This window comes from Penicillium rubens (assembly GCF_028828025.1).
Source record: "Penicillium rubens strain IBT 27055 chromosome Unknown utg000002l_segment0_segment0, whole genome shotgun sequence".
Lineage (NCBI taxonomy): Eukaryota > Fungi > Ascomycota > Eurotiomycetes > Eurotiales > Aspergillaceae > Penicillium > Penicillium rubens.
The window spans coordinates 9,189,647-9,207,918 of NW_026890600.1; the positions used below are offsets into that span (position 1 = coordinate 9,189,647).

General features: G+C 51.3%; 7 protein-coding genes across 7 annotated transcripts; 5 read left to right on the forward strand and 2 right to left on the reverse strand.

Moving 5' to 3' along the window:
• Positions 1 to 1,025: 1,025 nt before the first annotated feature.
• kexB (kexin kexB) lies at positions 1,026 to 3,590 on the forward strand (the record flags this gene model as incomplete). The annotated part of the gene is made up of 2 exons (XM_002564289.1): positions 1,026 to 2,773; positions 2,828 to 3,590. The coding sequence occupies 2 exons, from the start codon at positions 1,026 to 1,028 to the stop codon at positions 3,588 to 3,590; spliced, it is 2,511 nt and encodes an 836-aa protein (XP_002564335.1).
• A 503-nt stretch (positions 3,591 to 4,093) lies between these two features.
• On the forward strand, positions 4,094 to 5,684 carry N7525_005914 (sorting nexin-4; the record flags this gene model as incomplete). The annotated part of the gene is made up of 2 exons (XM_002564288.1): positions 4,094 to 4,387; positions 4,494 to 5,684. 2 exons carry the CDS (start codon positions 4,094 to 4,096, stop codon positions 5,682 to 5,684), a joined length of 1,485 nt encoding a protein of 494 aa, XP_002564334.1.
• A 349-nt stretch (positions 5,685 to 6,033) lies between these two features.
• Positions 6,034 to 7,620, forward strand: N7525_005915 (putative ubiquinone biosynthesis monooxgenase (Coq6); the record flags this gene model as incomplete). Its single annotated transcript, XM_002564287.2, has 2 exons — positions 6,034 to 6,202; positions 6,263 to 7,620. 2 exons carry the CDS (start codon positions 6,034 to 6,036, stop codon positions 7,618 to 7,620), a joined length of 1,527 nt encoding a protein of 508 aa, XP_002564333.2.
• Positions 7,621 to 8,047: 427 nt separating this feature from the next.
• Positions 8,048 to 9,673, reverse strand: N7525_005916 (histidine--tRNA ligase; the record flags this gene model as incomplete). The annotated part of the gene is made up of 2 exons (XM_002564286.1): positions 8,048 to 8,323; positions 8,396 to 9,673. 2 exons carry the CDS (start codon positions 9,671 to 9,673, stop codon positions 8,048 to 8,050), a joined length of 1,554 nt encoding a protein of 517 aa, XP_002564332.1.
• Positions 9,674 to 12,009: 2,336 nt separating this feature from the next.
• creB (uncharacterized protein) lies at positions 12,010 to 14,510 on the forward strand (the record flags this gene model as incomplete). The annotated part of the gene is made up of 3 exons (XM_002564284.1): positions 12,010 to 12,045; positions 12,169 to 12,306; positions 12,384 to 14,510. The coding sequence occupies 3 exons, from the start codon at positions 12,010 to 12,012 to the stop codon at positions 14,508 to 14,510; spliced, it is 2,301 nt and encodes a 766-aa protein (XP_002564330.1).
• A 1,179-nt stretch (positions 14,511 to 15,689) lies between these two features.
• N7525_005918 (YOS1 family protein) lies at positions 15,690 to 16,223 on the reverse strand (the record flags this gene model as incomplete). Its single annotated transcript, XM_061213550.1, has 4 exons — positions 15,690 to 15,745; positions 15,906 to 16,016; positions 16,077 to 16,136; positions 16,190 to 16,223. 4 exons carry the CDS (start codon positions 16,221 to 16,223, stop codon positions 15,690 to 15,692), a joined length of 261 nt encoding a protein of 86 aa, XP_061070571.1.
• Positions 16,224 to 16,305: 82 nt separating this feature from the next.
• N7525_005919 (dolichyl-P-Man:Man(7)GlcNAc(2)-PP-dolichol alpha-1,6-mannosyltransferase) lies at positions 16,306 to 18,121 on the forward strand (the record flags this gene model as incomplete). Its single annotated transcript, XM_061213551.1, has 3 exons — positions 16,306 to 16,315; positions 16,379 to 16,660; positions 16,716 to 18,121. The coding sequence occupies 3 exons, from the start codon at positions 16,306 to 16,308 to the stop codon at positions 18,119 to 18,121; spliced, it is 1,698 nt and encodes a 565-aa protein (XP_061070572.1).
• Positions 18,122 to 18,272: the final 151 nt, after the last annotated feature.

Genomic DNA, 18,272 nt, shown 5'->3' on the forward strand with positions numbered 1-18,272 from the left:
ATATAGAAGTACAGAAACAAAGAATATATAGAATTAAGCATAATTCTTAAATTTGGTATGGGGAGTGGAATGGGCTATTGTTAGAACATTTGAATCAGCTAATAGTACGAGCATACATAAAGAGTATTTCGTATGTACCTGGATACTGGGAAACTATGTATGTTTCACTGTTTATCTAGAGCATATATGATCTTGTACACAAGTAACATATAAAGCACTCCATACTACTACCTAGGTACGTACTCATGTTGATGTTCTATTGTTCGATACAACTCACCGGGTAAATTTCAGACCGGATCACCTTATTTTGTAGCCTCAAGGCGTTCTCAATTATACCCAGCATAAAGCGGCAAGAGGTTAAAGTGAAAATGGAAAAGATGTTTACGGAATAGTGTACGTTGTTCATGCAAGGACTTTGAACTATTACAGTTAATATGGATGGACTAACAGATAAACAGATGAAAATTACAATATCGGTACGGAATACTATGTACGCAGTAGTGTCTTCTATGCGAACAGTTGGCATATCTACGTCTGCCTCGCCTCCGGGGCCAAGACCGTACCTACGTAAGCTAAATAAGAGCCACCTGGGCATCTGGTCAAGGCAAGTAATATAGTACGGACTATGGAGTAGAAACCGTGGCCTTAAAACGCCCCAAATCTTCTTTTATAGTTGCCAAAGGAATTAGCTTCTGTTTGAATAAGCTAAGTTGAGCTCAATAGACCTCTTAGGAGACTCAATAGGAACCCGTGTGGGTGGCCTCTGACGATCCTCCTATTTTACCTTGACCTGCCCCAGGTGGTGTCTTGCATCGCTCCAACCTCCTCTTAGCAACTATTATTGGAACCTTGGAAATACCGTTTTGTTGGAATCTCCATTTTATTCACATACACCCTGAACCATTGCTTATCGAGTTGCTGTTCAACGGTCCGGAACTGTCGATGGCAACCGCCTGCTAGATACCTCGAACCTCACAACCCTCCCTTGGTTCCTTTCCTCCACCGAAATCAATTGATCCCTCATCATGCGCATTGCCAGTGGCATCATCGCCACCCTAGGCCTTGCTGGTGCGGTGTCCGCAAGCCTACACCCTCGCTCTCAAGAGACCCGCGACTTCTTCGCCCTCCACCTTGACGATACCATCTCTCCTTCCCACATCGCACAGGTCCTAGGCGCACGCCACGAGGGCCAAATTGGCCAACTGGATGGCCACCACACATTCTCATTACCGCGGGAACAGACGGCACAGTTTGACACCTTGCTGAATGATTTACGGACCAGGCGAAAGCTCCGGCGGCGCTCCGAGGGTATCGATTCGCGCGGGACAAGTGATGACCCCCTAGACAAGATACTGTGGTCGCATAAGATTGCTCCAGCAAGACAACGATTGCAGAAACGACTTCCGCCGGTCTCCGTACCCTATAGATCGCTGGACAAGAGGGATAATCGGCAGGCCGTTGCTTTCCAAACGAATGCCATGTCAACTCTAGGAATCACTGACCCGATCTTCAGAGAACAATGGCACCTTCTCAATACGTTGCAGCCCGGACACGATCTCAATGTGACAGGATTGTGGTTGGAGGGAATAACCGGCAAAGGGGTTGTTACTGCGGTTGTTGACGATGGGCTGGACATGGATAGCAACGATCTCAAACCCAACTACCTCCCAGAAGGCTCCTATGATTTCAACGAGAATGTCCCTGAACCCCGCCCTCTTCTGCTTGACGATAAGCATGGTACTCGATGCTGCGGCGAGATCGCAGCAGCAAAGAACGATGTTTGCGGAGTCGGTGTTGCGTACGATAGCAAGATAGCCGGCATCCGGATCTTGTCCAAGCCTATTGATGATGTCGATGAAGCGGCGGCTATCAACTTCGCCTACCAAACGAATGATATATATTCATGTTCATGGGGCCCCATCGATGATGGTGCCACGATGGATGCGCCTGGAATCTTGATCAAACGAGCCATGGCCAACGGTGTCCAAAAGGGCAGAGGGGGTAAAGGCTCTGTCTTTGTCTTTGCCGCCGGCAACGGTGCGGCCTACGGGGACAACTGCAACTTCGATGGGTATACCAACAGTATCTACAGTATTACAGTTGGTGCCATTGACCGGGAAGGGAATCACCCGTCCTACTCCGAGTCATGCTCTGCCCAACTTGTGGTCGCATACAGCAGCGGCTCTGGTGATTATATTCACACTACCGACGTGGGTGCGAACAAGTGCTTCTCTGGACATGGTGGCACTTCTGCGGCTGGTCCGCTGGCCGCAGGCAGCGCGGCGCTCGCACTCAGCGCACGCCCGGACCTGACCTGGCGTGATCTACAACACTTGATGGTGGAGACGGCGGTTCCGGTGAGCGAAGACGACGGTAGCTGGCAGGTCCTGCCCTCTGGTCGTAAGTTTAGTCATGACTGGGGCTTCGGAAAGGTCGATACATATACCATGGTCCAGCTTGCTAAGACTTGGGAACTCGTGAAGCCACAAGCCTGGCTTCACTCGCCATGGCTGCGAGTACATCAAGACATCCCTCAGGGTGATCGCGGTCTGCTCAGTCGCTATACGGTGACTGCTGATCAATTGAAGGAAGCCAACATCGCTAAATTGGAACATGTCACTGTGACTATGAATGTCAACCACACCCGCCGCGGTGATCTCAGCGTTGAACTGCGCAGCCCTGCTGGAATCGTCAGCTACCTGAGTGTTGCCCGCAGGAAGGATGACATGCCAGTTGGGTATGACGATTGGACTTTCATGTCTGTCGCTCATTGGTATGTGTTTCCCTTCCAACCCCATCATATGCGCTTCTGCTAACCTATTCTTAGGGGTGAATCTCCTGTTGGCGACTGGTCTATCATCGTGAAGGACGCCGATGTCAACGAGTACTCCGGCACATTTATTGATTGGCGACTCAATCTGTGGGGTGAGGCCGTTGATGGAACTAAACAAAAGCTTCACCCCCTACCCGATGAGCATGATCATGACCATCCTTACGAGGATGCTCCTGTCGCCACGACTAGCATTTCGGCGGCTCCAACAAAGACCGAGGCCCCTCCCAACCCAGGTGAAAATCATGACCGGCCTGTGAACGCCAAGCCAAAACCAACAGAGGCAAAGCCCACACCTGTTGAAGATGTGAAGATACCCACCAACACTACCGCTAGTGAAACTGAAACCCCCTCCCCTTCCGCTGCCGGATCAGACTATATATCCTCTTGGCTTCCCACTTTTGGTGCTTCGAAACGCACACAGATTTGGATTTATGCATCCCTGGTCATGATCATTACCTTCTTCATTGGCTTGGGTGTCTACTTCCAGCTACAGAGAATCAAGCGTCGTCGTACCACTGCTCACGATGACTACGAATTTGAAATGATTGAGGATGAGGACGAGATGCAACCGATGACTGGAGCATCTGGTCGAACACAACGTCGTGGTGGCGAACTGTATAACGCATTCGCCGGAGAGAGTGACGAGGAAATGTTCAGCGATAATGATGAGCCGTATCGTGATGGGTTGGCCAATATCCAGGAAAAAGACGGTGAAGATGGAACATCCCATGATGGCCCCCATCATGAAAAACCTTAATCTAATGTGGATAGTCATTTTGCATCTTGTTTGGTGTTGCGATATGCTGTTATTGAATTTGGTGAAAATTGGAGAGCATCGTCCACAGGGAATAGACGGAGAATACTAAGGTCTTCTGCATATCTCCCATATGACAGGAATTCAAAAGTGTGCTGTGCATACTAAAAAGATAATTCTAGCAGATATGAAGCAATTCTCCAGGAATCACTAGAATAATAAAAGACAATTAGATCTTTGCCAGGGACTACTTGTATGGAGTTAGGTCGATTCTAATAATAAAGCGATAAGCGATGACGTTCCGCTTCGGGAACTCCGCCTTGGGGAACGGCGATCATTGAACTCAGCTCCAACCTCCAAACTTTCCCCTCCATTCCACCTCTTTAACCTTTTCGGTCCCTATCACTTCTTGATCAAACATTTCCTGCAAATATTGATTTCTCGGCATTACTGGGGTTCCAACAACTACCAGCCGGTTGACTACGGCCGACCGACAACCCTCAACGATGGATCAACATGACGACTTTGATAGTGTGTCTTGGAAGCATGACCCAGACAGCGATGTCTCACGACCAACAACTGCAAGTACAGATGCAGCAGAACCCAGTGAAACTCGCCGCGACTCCAATGGCAAGCGGAGAATGAGCTCCGCCCAAGAAGAGCCCCAAGCTGGCCCGCTAGCCGACGCCGTGGACCTGGCGGGCATCGGCGATGGTGTTCTCGAGTGCCGAGTAGACTCTCCGCTAAAAGAAAATGACGGGACAAAAGACGCATATATCTCGTACCTGGTTACCACACATGTATGCTTTCTTCTTTGCATATATTGTCGGGGAGTGGAGGTGCAACTGCTGCCTAGACCTCCCGACCTCTATATCTCCTCAAGTGGACCATAACTGACATATTTAGACCGACTTCAAATCATTTCAGAAGCCCGACTTTACTGTTCGGCGGCGCTTCACCGATTTCTATTTCCTATACAAGACGCTCTATCGTGAATACCCGGCATGCGCGGTGCCGCCGCTCCCGGACAAGCACAAGATGGAGTACGTGCGGGGAGACCGGTTCGGACCGGAGTTTACAACGCGACGAGCTTGGTCTCTGCATCGATTTTTGAAGCGTTTGACGCTTCACCCTGTGCTTCGGCGGGCGCCTCTCCTCACTATCTTCTTGGAATCGCCGGACTGGAATGCGCATATGCGCCTGCACTCAACACGGGTATCAACAAATACCGGGTCGGATAGTGCGGCTACTGGTATCTTCGATAACTTTACTGATTCCTTTGTCAACGCCTTCTCTAAAGTGCACAAGCCGGACCGGCGCTTTATCGAGGTGCGAGAGAAGGCCGATAAGCTGGACGAAGACCTATCACATGTGGAGAAGACCGTGGCACGGGTTGCACGACGTGAGTCTGATCTGGAGACGGACTATGCCGAGCTAGCGACGCAGTTCCGCAAACTCGTCCCGTTAGAGCCTGCCATTGAGATGCCACTGCAGGTCTTTGCAGCTTCAGTGGAAGAAACCGCGCGCGGGATGCGCGGGCTGAAGGACCACACCGACCAGAACTACTTGGGCTCGCTGCGCGATGCCGAGTCGTACATCATGTCCCTCAAGTCCCTGCTGAAGACACGCGAGCAGAAACAGCTCGATTTCGAGGCCTTAGTCGATTACCGCAATAAAGCCGTGACCGAGCGTGACTCTCTGGCTGCCAACCCAGCTGCTTACTATGCCTCCAACCCGCTCACCTCTTCCCCCGCATCTTTCATCCGCTCCAAAATGGAGGACATGCGCGGCGTCGACCACGAACAGTCCCGTCGCGAGCGTGTGCGGAAGCTTGAGCTCCGCATTGACGAATTGACCCGCGAGGTCGAGTCCGCCAAGACTACATCCGAGATGTTCGACGAGGAGGTTATCCGCGAAGTCGCAGATTTCGAACGTATCAAGGCGGTCGAGTTCCGAGATGGACTCGGCTCCTTTGCCGATTCGCACATCGAGTTCTATCAGGGCGTCCTTTCTACATGGGAGCGGTTTGTAGCCGAAATGGAGGGCGAAGCCGAGCCTGGACATGACTCTGATGCGGCTGCTATCGGAGCAATTTAGCTATTCCGATGTAAGCATGCTTGGGTCGTTATCCGGACCGAGTCCGATATAGCAGTTCATATCTGTCGCTTTCGCTAGCTTATCCAGTGTTTCATACCCGCAATACCATCATGACTCTTCATTTATTCAGATATGCAGCCACACAGGCGTCAGATTCAATAGCAGATGAGTACAAATAGCGATGAAATTAATTCCCATGTATTGAAAGGTCAAGAGCCATTAAAAAGAAGAGAGGGAGTCCTATCACCAGTCATGACCCCCGGAGCTGTATGCATTAATGTTGTTTGTACTGTTTGCACTGCACTTCTATCTTCGATCATCCGATTCAACCTCCGAATCACCAAACACAATGCGTCCAATCTCCAGAGCCGTCCTTCGGCCGTATGTTTGCCCAACCTGCCGGCATGGCATTAGCGCTGGCCGACGGCGGTTTGGGTCTAAATCGGATTCCCCGGACCTCTACGATGTGGTTTGTGTTGGAGGTGGCCCCGCGGGCCTAGGGTTATTGGCTGCACTTCGTATGTATAACCAGCATAATGCAGATAAGCAGGGCATATGCTGATACCATGGTACTGCAGGAGCATCACCCATTACCTCAAAGCTCAAAGTTGCCCTCATCGAGAGCCAAGATCTCCGCAAAGCCAAAGCCTGGGACCTCGAACCCAACCAGTTCTCCAACAGGGTCAGCAGCTTGACTCCGTCGACCGTGTCTTTCCTGCGTAGCATTGGCGCCTACGATCACCTCGATGTCAATCGCGTGCAAGACTACCAGGACATGCAGGTCTGGGACGGCCAAACCGGGTCCCGAATATCATTCGATTGGTCAATGGAGACATCCCCATTTGAAGACATGCGCACTGTAGCAACAATGACCGAGAACGCGAACCTGGTGCGCGCCTTGCTGCGCCGAATTGCCGACTCAGGCGACGAGAACCTCTCCCTCTTCTCAAACGCCACAGTCGCCTCCATCGAGAACGGCTCAGACCTCAAACCCGAAGGTCCCGACCTCTCAGCCTGGCCAGTCCTCACCGTCAAGCCCACAGGCCCAGCCGCGGAAACAGAGACACCCAAGCGCATCGCCGCCCGCCTCCTCGTCGGCGCAGACGGCATTAACAGCCCAGTCCGCTCCTTCGCAGACATCCCTACCCAAGGCTGGGACTACGGCCGCCACGGCGTAGTTGCAACCCTCGCTCTCGACGAGCCAGCCACCCCACCCTTCCCTGCCTCAAAGCGCACAGCCTACCAGCGCTTCCTCCCCGCTCTCGGCGGCCCCATCGCCCTCCTCCCCCTACCAGACAACCACGCAACCCTCGTCTGGTCAACAACCCCCGAGAACGCCGCGTACCTAAAGTCCCTCCCAACCCCGGCCTTCCTCGCCATGGTCAATGCCGCCTTCCGTCTCGACATGACAGACCTCACCTACATGATGGGCATGCAATCCTCCTCTTCCGATTCCACATCCCACCAAGACGAACTCACCTGGCGCGCCCAGCACACCCCCCTCCCATCCCAAATCCCTCCCGCGGCAACAGCCGTGCAGGCAGGAACAGTCGCTTCCTTCCCTCTGCGTTTCCGACACGCGGCGCAGTACATCTCGCCGCGCATTGCGCTCGTCGGCGACGCCGCGCACGTCATCCACCCGCTCGCGGGACAAGGCCTTAATCTCGGCTTGGCGGATGTTGCTTCGCTCTCGAAGACTATCCAGTACGCTGTCTCGCATGGTATGGATATCGGTGACTTGCTTACTCTCGAACGATACTCGTCTGAGCGGTACTTGCCCAATGCGAAGATCGGCGGCGCCTGCGATCTCCTGCATAAAATGTATAATGTTCCTGGTGAAGGGCCTGTTGCTTTGGCGCGCAGTCTTGGACTAGGCGTTGTTGATCGGTTGCCTTTTGTTAAGTCGTTCTTGATGAAGAATGCGGAGGGGTATTAGTTGGGGTGTGTATATGTATGGCTTTTTCTGTGTATTGTACTTCTAGTCTTTTTTATGCAAGCCTTTTCTATACTTCTATACTTCTATACTAAGTAATATCTTTGCTTCTCAATCTTGGAGTGACAAGGTCGTGATATAAGCCGTGTGGCCATATTATAAAACCTCGATCAAACAAAAGCACAGGAAATGCAATGAATTGGGTATTCTGGCAATTCCAATAAAGACACCAACCCGGTCTATGAGAAATCCATGGATATCCTAGTTCTTTTCTCTTAACAATAACCTCCCAGTCCTTTTGATAGGCCATCGAGCTCCCAAGCCCGACAATGCAAGAGATCTACACAATTTTAGGGTAACATAGAAACCCTCTGAAAACACGCTCTAAATAAAACAAAATGAAAAATGCAAACCCACAACTGTCTAACGCTTAAACACTGGTGCCCTGCAACTGCTGCGCCAGAGATGAGATGGCACCCTGCTGCTTCTTAGCAAGGCGGGTTTGCAGCTCGGGAACCAGGGAGGCAATCTCAACCTCGACACCCTCTTTCTCCGGGTGTCCTTCGGGCAGACCCATCTCCTTGATGCGGCACTTGCCAGCGGCGAGTTCTTCCTCGCCGAGAATAATGCCGAAGGGAATGGCGCCTTGTTCGGCGGCCTTGAATTGCTGGGGCAGCTTGGGCTTCAGCTTGTAGGAGAACTCAGCCTGGAGACATGGATGTTAGTAATTGTTCAAATAGACCAAGATTGACTGAAGTGACTGAAGTGGGAGGCTTACCTTAATACCAGCACTCCATAACTTCTGGCAAATTTCCATACGCTCCTTCAACATGCCATTGAAGCCCTTACCACCGAAGGCCATGACGTAGGCGTCGACCTCGCTGTTGCGAAGGGCATCGGACTTCTGCTCACGCTCGAGACGTGCCTTGGTGATGGAGAAGATACGGTCGACACCGAATGAGATTCCAACACAGGGGATCTGCGCCTTGGGCTGGAACATGCCGACCAGGTTATCGTAGCGACCACCGGCAGCGACACTGCCGACGCCGAGAGTAGGATCGTTGGATCGGTCCTCTTCCTCGAGGGGCTGCTTGGACTTGCCCTTATTGGACTTCTCGGCCTTCTGTGCCTCCGGGGAGTCGGCCTGCACACCGGCCGAACCCTCGGTGACAACCTCGTAGATGACACCGGTGTAGTAGTCCAGACCACGGGCAAGGGACATGTCGAATGAGACCTTGTCCAGCACGCCGAATGCCTCTAGGTAGTCCATCATCAGAGCCATTTCCTCGAGACCGGCCTTGGCAAAGGCATTGGCGTTGAGCGTCTCATCCTTCAGGAGAGAGTCGAGCAGCTCCCGCGAGCCCTTGTTCATAACGTATTGCTCAATACGGTCTGCCACCTCAGGATCAAGGCCCTTGTCGTCGACCATTTCCTTGCGCACATCCGCCCACGGCATCTTGTCCAACTTATCGACGGCACTGGAGATAGGCCGGAGCATCTTGTCCGGCACACCACAGACGGCAAAGACACCGTCAAGGATCTTGCGGTGGTTGAGCTTGATGGTGTAGCGACCGGTCCAGCCCAGCTCCTCGAAGACCTCGCTGACAATGCGCAGGATCTCGGCATCGGGCACCATAGCATCGAAGGTACCGGCGATATCGAAGTCACACTGGTAGAACTCGCGCATGCGGCCCTTGTTGATGGCGGGCTGGTCACGGCGGTAGACCTTGGCGATGTGGTAGCGCTTGATGCTGCGGACGTCGGGGTTCATGGCGAGCCAGCGCGCGAACGGCACCGTCAGGTCGTAGCGCAGCGAGCAGATCTCGCCACCTTGGTCCTTCAGGTCGTAGATGAGCTTTGAGTCCTCGCCATATTTGCCAGCCAGGATCTCGCGTAGCTCGAAGACTGGGGTGTCCAGTGCGGTACCGCCGTGGCGCTTGAAGACGTTCGCGATGGTGGTAAAAATGCGGTCTCGGAGGAGGGCATCGGACCCGGACCAATCCTTGGTTCCCTTCGGGGTCTTGAGGTTGAATGTAGGTCCCTTGTCTTTCCCCATTGTGATTGATTGAGCGGAGCGATGGGAGGTGGAAAAGTGTCGAGTGCGGCGGGGATGATTTGTTTGGTGGGGGATGGTGGGGGCAGGGATATTATTTTTATTCGAGATGACTCGACGGTTCTGCAGGGAAGAGCAATGAGTCAGGCGAGAAATTGGAGTCAGACCAAATGGAATGGCGATTGCTCGTTGTACAGAGCGCAAGGGGACAGGAATGGACGGCATATAAAAAAAGAACGGCGCTGCGAAACAGAATTATTTGGTTCAATGGGCATCTCCTGGCCTCCTGAGGCATCTGCTGGTACGGGGATTCTTTCTGTTTGGGGATGTTTTTCCGATATGGTTTATCCGGACAACCCTTCAGGTGTCCTTTTCTTTGCTTAACAACAGAGTTACTGTATACATGTATGCGCATATGTACAGATGCAATGGAATGGATATAATTGCCCCTTGTGTGATATCTCATATTGCATGCCTAATTACCTATACCTATTACCTACATATGTACTCCGTAGCTAGGTAGGTATGCACAAGAAGCCCGACAAGTCAAACTCTGTAGGCATTGGTATGTTGTGTACCTGTCAGAAGATATATTAAGCCTCAAGGCGTTATATAGCCAAGTTCTGGATTCTGGACTTCCCCGGATCTGCCCTTGCCGAAATGGACAGGCCCAAGGTTAAAGGGAAATGCTCTTTCCTCCTTGGGACTATGGCCCAGCCCTGGAGGTAACATTCCGATGTCATCCGTACAGTGACTATTTCAAGTATAGGTCCACGGGTACATTGTATATTGTACTCTGTATATTGTACATTACATTTTAGAATGGCTATGACATCTGTTCAGTAAATCGCTCAAGTCGGGGAAAACTGACTCGATCTACTCCACAGTAACGTCATTTCATGCGATAGGACTAAGTGACTAGAGTGATGACTGGAGCGACTAAACTGATTAGACTGATTAGACTGATTCAGTACGGGCGCGGTTGCTTTCCTATCTTCTACATATACACACCACCATGCGTCTTTTACCGAGCCCCCTTGAAAAGAGGTCAAGCTCGCCACCCCCTCCATGTCGTCCATACGGATTTGGTAAGGGACATGACTCGTTTAATTTACTGTTTCTCATTGGCGATGTGGTCAGATCCTGTGAGTTTTGATCAGACGTTGAAGCCAGATTACCCAGATTAGCCCCCATGGGTGGGAACGTGCGTAAGTGGTACTACCGAATGGAATGGCTGAATTGGTATTGCGGTGCCTGTTGGACCCCGCAAGGGGTTGAAACCTTGAACCTGATCTGGGCTGACGTTGGCCACCATCAGATTCCATAAGCACTGCCCAGGTGCCCAGGTGGAATCTCCCAGGTGTTCCAGGTGATATATCCCCTTTGTGTTCCGGTCACATTTTAGAAAAAGAGTTCAAGTATGTAAGGAACAGTCACATTTCAACTTTGGGGGGGGGGGGCTCCACCGCCACTTTCCATTTTTCCCCACGATGGAAATGATCATTGGCCGTTGTGGCTACGCCATGCGAGGGGCGGACACATGGCCCGTGAGCGAGGGCGGCTTAGAGCCAATCACCCAGTTGGAATCCTTGGTTGAGCGATGAGAGGGAAGTCCTTCTCCCATGGACGTGGGGGGAGAAAGGCTATTCCGCTGGGGAAAAGGCGTTATGGCCAATGAAGATAAGATGGGGCTCCGGTATAGCCGGTGTATCTTTTTGCTGTAAAGAGATACTTTTGTTGAGATAGAGAAGAGTGAAATTGTAGAAATTCGGCGATTGGACCAGGTACCTGCCTTAGGTCACCACGTGGAGTAGAGGCTAAGATGAATGGGGTAGGTCGAGAGGAGATATTTATGTATGTTTAGTTCTTTTTCTGGATGATTCTGTTGCATTTCAAAAGTTGGAGATGTTACTTTACTGTGGTTACTTTTGTTACTGTTGTTACTACATGTATGATATTTTGTATGAGATTACAATAAATTGGGTCCATTCCAATGTAAACTCCCCTCTCTTACTGTGTAAAATTACATTCTCTTTAATCTCTCTACTCTCTGTACTCTCTTTAATCGCTTTAATCTCTCGAATCTCTTTAATCTCTTTAACCTATTTCTCTTAAATCTCCCTTAAAACATATTCCCCCATAACCCTTGGATCTCTTCATTCTCCCGCCCCCCCTCTCTCATTTCCGGAACCCCAGAAACCTTATGTGATCAGACGACAATCACTTTATTTCCCCGGACTCGCTTCATTTCCTTCTAATCTCTCCACATATATCACTCCGGTCTTTAAACACTCTGAACACTGTCATCAATGCAGAGTGCGACCGACCATTAAGCTATCATGAAGGCCCTCTTCTCCAAGGGCTCGAAGAATGGGGTGAGTGATACATCCCTACAGCCATGCTCTTTCAAACCTGGTAGCACAACAGATGCTTCGGGCAACCTCTCGTGAGACCATTCAGATTGGGACCGCTGACTTGAGACTTTCCACTTCGCGCAGGCTTCCAACCCCCCGGCCACGGCGCCACCCGTGAAAAAAGACCTCCAGGTACCGCAGATTTCACCGCTAGAGAAGAGGTTACAGGACATGGGATCCATCCGTGCCGATGGGAGTGACAAGTTTTATGGAATGGAAAATGTGAGTCTCGGTCTTTCCCCGGGAGTCTGTCTTGGATCGCAAAGTCACTAACCGCAACCGCCCCCGCGCTTGTCTAGTATGGAAACACTTGTTACTGCAACTCCATCCTGCAATGTCTCTACTATTCCGTTCCCTTCCGTGAAGCCGTCATCAACTATCCGCAACGCACGCCCATGGACAGCCTCGAGGCTGCCCTCGCAAAGAACCTACGTTATCAGAACCCCAATGCACACCTTGAAGCTGAGGCGCTGGCTGCCAAACAAAAGGCTTCCTCACCACCATCCGCGCGCCAGGCCGGTGTGCCCCCGAACCCAAATCAGAAGCCGGAGGACAAGGATTCACCTGAATACAAGAAGAAGGTGGCACTGCAGACCCTTCCGATTCTAGAAACCAAGAACAATGCCTCCAGTTATGGGATGTCGGAATCCCTTTTCACTTCGCTCAAGGACATATTCGAATCCGTGGTAGGAAGCCAAGCGCGCATTGGTATTGTTCGCCCGCAACAGTTTCTGGACGTTCTACGACGTGAGAATGAAATGTTTCGGACCGCCATGCACCAGGATGCGCATGAGTTTTTGAATTTGCTCCTCAACGAGGTGGTGGCCAATGTTGAAACGGAGGCCACGAAGCAAGCCTTCACAGAGAAGGCTCTGCCACCAACAGAGAGTGCGGATTCGTTGGGAACGTTGACACCTAGCACGGGTTCGAAGTCACCAAATACTACGAGATGGGTTCACGAGCTGTTTGAGGGAACGCTGACGTCCGAGACCAAGTGTCTCACCTGTGAAAAGGTCTCGCAGCGAGATGAGGTGTTCTTAGATTTATCCGTGGATCTTGAGCAGCATTCATCCGTGACTTCTTGTCTTCGAAAGTTTTCGGCCGAGGAGATGCTTTGTGAGCGCAATAAGTTCCACTGCGACAACTGCGGTGGACTGCAAGAAGCGGAGAAGCGGATGAAAATCAAACGTTTGCCTCGTGTGTTGGCTTTGCATTTGAAGCGCTTCAAATACACAGAAGACTTGCAGCGACTACAGAAGCTGTTCCATCGCGTCGTCTATCCCTACCATCTTCGTCTGTTTAACACCACAGACGATGCCGAGGATCCCGACCGGCTTTATGAATTGTATGCGGTGGTTGTTCATATTGGCGGAGGACCGTATCACGGCCACTACGTTGCCATTATCAAGACCGAAGACCGTGGTTGGCTGCTATTCGACGATGAGCTCGTCGAACCGGTTGACAAAAGTTACGTGCGTAACTTCTTTGGAGATCGACCCGGATTGGCGTGTGCCTATGTTCTGTTCTATCAAGAGACAACTCTTGAGGCTGTCATGCGAGAGCAGGCACAAGAGAACCAGGCTCCCACGACCGCAGCAGCCGAAACAGGCGATGCCGGAAAGCCTAATGGATCTCCCTTCTCACCACCGCTAGCTCATGCCCAAAGTGCATCACAGGCGCCGCCTGATAACACAACTTCCTCCATCCCTCTCAGCCGAATCCCAACTGCACCCCAACTGTCTACCTACCCAGAAGAACCCTTAGAGCCCAATCCAGCTTCACCGCGGACCGTTCAACCGCCTCTCCCTCCGATCCCTGACGAACCAGCTCCCCCATTGAGCCCAAAGAAGAGTGATCACCAACTACGGAAGGAACGTCGGGCCATGGAGAAAGAGAAGGATAAGAATGAAAAGAACCGCCTGAAAGAGCAGGACCTGCATAACCGAGAAATGCAGCGACGAGAGGCAGATGAGCTGAAAAGAGCCATCGAGGCTAGTAGGGCCGACACGGTCGATTTCGCCGCTGAGAATGGATCACCAAGGAAGTCGAGCAGTTTCGGCTTCTTAAAACGAGGCAGCCGCAGTCTCAGTCATCGACTCACCAAAGACAAGGAGCCCCGAGTCTCAACATCGGATCTGTCGAGCTCACCGCTTCTTCCGGAAGTTGTGCCAGAAGGACCCCTCAAGGATGCAGAACCAGCCCAGCCAGTGAACAAACCAGTTCAGCCGATCAAGCCAACCAGCCCGGTCCAGCCAGTTCAGTCACCGGTTTCTTCTCCGAGAAATTTCCCACCTATTTCCAACCCCAAGCAACCTACGCAACCCATCCGAAATCCCGAGCCCTTGGCCAAAGACCAACACACCAACAATACGAAGCCCGGCCATACCCCTCGGTGGAGATCTTTCAGTTTCAAGAAAGTGGCATGAACTAGAATCCGTGTTTTTTTTCTTGTTCAGACAGCACTTTTGCTTTTGCTTTTTTCACCTCATATCTTCAGCCTGGCTTTCACGGAGATACCCCCTATCATCTTGCACATATGAGCGCAAATTTTGCTTCTGCACATAGCTCCCTCTAATGGATGTACTATCATGTTCTTATGATCTGCGCTTCCCCGTCTTCCATTCTCCTGTGGAGGTCCTCGATCCCGGGGTATTTCCACAGTCATGTCTTTCTAGACTCTGTTGGATTTCAGATCCCCTGTTTTACTTGCTTCCCCTCCAGGGCTATTGTATCTTGCTGATTGATTTGTATTCTTTTCTTTTCTCTCTCTTGCTGCCATTGCTTTTCACCACTGCCGCTTTTTGTATCATGTACAACGGCGTGATACCTATACAGGACCGAATCCTGGCAGTTTTGCGAAAAGAGGCGTATTGGGTTTGCTATTTCTTGCTGGCGAGCGTGGGTCTTTTATCGGATTCGGCGTTTTGAACTCTTCTTACATGTCTCATTTTAAGTCGTGAGCGAATCTTCTTTTTCAACATTTGTTCAGTCCGTTGCTCCAACTTTTGCGTACGTGCAGTGTCGGTTTGTTACTGTCATCTGGTCATCTATACACAGGAAAGGCCGGTCACCAACTCGATTAAAAGAACGAATAGAAAATAGAGGTTTACTATGCAGTTACAAACAGCATACCTAGTCCTCTGAACTTCACGTAAACCATGTCTCAGTCATGTGTCCATTGTGGTTCTGGCATTTTGGTGGGTATATAGGTACAGGCCAGAAGTAATCAAAACAAACACGCCGAGAGGAAGATGGGCTATTCGCTGCACGCCACTGTTCCTGTCACCCCAAGCAACGACTTCACCAGCGAAAACATGAAGTGTATGCCTGGTAGGGGTGTTCCGGTCCTATTACACATAACCCAGTTCCACCTCTCTGTCCCCGAGTATGCCCCATGCTCGTGTGAATCGTGCCGCGTTTCTGGCTTAGGCGTCATTAATGATATAGAGGTATTGGATTATGAATGGCTCGTCGGAAGGGAGGTCACAGCGTAAGTCGTAGTGAAGAGCTATGTAGGTTGGCCAGACAGCAGGGTAGCTATCGGCTGGTTCGCAACGAATCCGTGAGAGAATTCGGAGCGTGGAGGAAACGGCGAAAGGGCGAATTTAACCAAGAATCAGCTCGTAGACAACGATGACTGTGTTGATGACGATAAGGGGTACTGGATTGTGGATGTGTTAGCCATTCCGTCAGGCCATGGAGTGTCGCATTTTATAAAAGCAGAGCAGTTTGCGACAACTTCAATCTTGAAAACTATCACTCAGATCCAAGATGCCAGACTGCCCTGGTTTATATTGGGTTGCGGGGGTTGGGAAACGTACTTCGCATCACGGTCCGCACACTGGCGATCAGGTTGACGGACTTCGCTTTCACGCTTGTGCTATCGTATGTCGCGCCGAAGCCCGGCTCGGCTTGTGTGCGACCCCATCCGACTGTATATTCCAGTATTCGTTAGGTTCTCATCTTCGGGGTGTAGCTGGGGAGGGACATACCGCGAGCTAGGAAGCGGTCCTCGGAAAGAACGGCGATGGCATTAATGATAAGGATGATGACTGGAAGTTAGAATATTAGTATAAGCTGAAGAATGAGGAACACAAGTACATACCATAAAACAGCTTCCCAAGACCGAAGAAAAACATCTTTGCGGGTTGGGGATGTTAAAAGGTGAAGTGCGGGAGGCGCCAGATCTCCGGATTAACACTCTTCTCGGATGCAGTCACCATGGGATATAGTTCGTTTGCTCTATATAAGAACACCAAGTTGATAAACTAATAAACTAACTGATTTACTATAGCATTTGCGTTTCTCGCTCTTCTCTTCCCAGCCTTGATTCTCCTTCATCTCCTCGTCGCTCCATACACCAAAGTCGAGGAGTCGTTCCACGTCCAGGCCGTACATGATGTCTTAGCCAACGGGCTACCCAATGGCTTTAATGACCTGAATCTCAACCGCGCCAACTATGACCATTTCTCTTTCCCGGGGGCTGTTCCCCGGAGCGCCATTGGCGCTGTGGCCCTTGCTATGCTCTCGAAGCCTGTGATCTGGTTGAATGAGGAGATCAACCGACAGCTTTTAGGTACGGCATGGATTCATACTGCTATACATCCTACCAAGCTAACCCTGGCATCTAGCTCGAGCTATTCTGGGCCTGCTCAATGCCTCCTCTCTAGCAATCTATGCAAGAGGCCTGCGCCGTAGCTTCGGCCAGCCAGCAGCTATCTGGTATATCCTACTCCAAGCAAGCCAGTTCCACTTGATATTCTATGCCTCAAGGCCACTATCAAACATGTTCGCCTTCAGCATGACAACGCTAGCAATGTGTCTGCTCCTCCCAAGCCGTATCCCAACATCCCAAGACCAAAAGCAATACAGCCTAGCACTCGCCCTCCTCACCACCGCAGGCGTAATCTTCCGCTCCGAGCTAGCCATCCTAGTCGGAACACAGACTCTCTTCCTACTAGCAACCAGACGAATCAACCTCCAACACACCGTCATCGCAGGCCTAATAGGCCTCACAACCGGCCTCGCCCTCACAATCTACCTCGACAGCACATTCTGGCAACGCTTCCCACTCTGGCCGGAATTCGAAGCCTTCCGCTTCAACGTCCTGGCAGGCCAATCCTCAGAATGGGGCACAGAGCCATGGACATTCTATTTCCTAAACGCCTTCCCCCGTCTCCTCTTCAATCCCCTCTCCTACCTCCTCGCCATCCCCATCGCCCTCCGACATCCCGCCACGCGATCCCCCGCACTGGCACTTCTAATCCCGTCCCTGTCCTTCGTCGCCATCTACAGCTTCCAGCCACACAAGGAATGGCGCTTCATCGTCTACATCATCCCCTCCCTCACGGCAGTAGCAGCCCTCGGCGCCGCATATCTCTGGACGCATCGCTCGCGCTCTGTTTTTGCCCGTCTGGCGACACACGCCTTGGCCACCTCCACACTCGCCGCATTCTGTCTGTCGAATTTTGTTCTTCTTCCTGCGTCCGCGGCAAATTACCCTGGTGGTCAGGCTCTCGACGCTATGCATTATCAACACTCTATCCTCAACTTGCACGATAAGACCAATGCTCCTGTCAATGTTTACCTAGGTAACCTTGCCTGCCAAACGGGTGTAACACGCTTCTTGCAACAACCCGCTTCGTCGGGATGGGTATACGACAAGACCGAAGACAAGACCGTTAAATCCACTAGTGGGTTCTGGGACCGGTTTGATTATGTTGTTGTCGAGGCGGATGACGAGGCTGGCTTCATGGATGCTGATGAGACAAGTCTTCGGCGTGCACTCCCTGCCTCCGAATGGGAGAGGGTGCTTGTAGTAGATTCTTTTGCGGGGATTTCGGTTTTGAAGCCTGGGACTCCTGCTACGGGAACTGCTGAGCGCCGTGTTATCCGTACTATTGCGGGTGCGCGTGCTGTGGAGTTGTTTGACGGTCTGCGCGAGTATGTGAGGAATAGTTTGGCGCGTGGGTGGTGGGTTGAGGTTAAGATGAGACCGAGGGTTCAAGTGTTGAGGCGGGTGAATAGAAAGGGGTAGAGTCTGGTCTGGTAGTCTGGCTACGCTTATATTATAATGATGTTTCTATGTTTCTATAAAAGCCAACAGGGCCATCTGGTATGGAACTGATATTAACAATTGAAGATAACTACAATATGCCCTCAGCACTCGACACATGCAAACTGGGTAT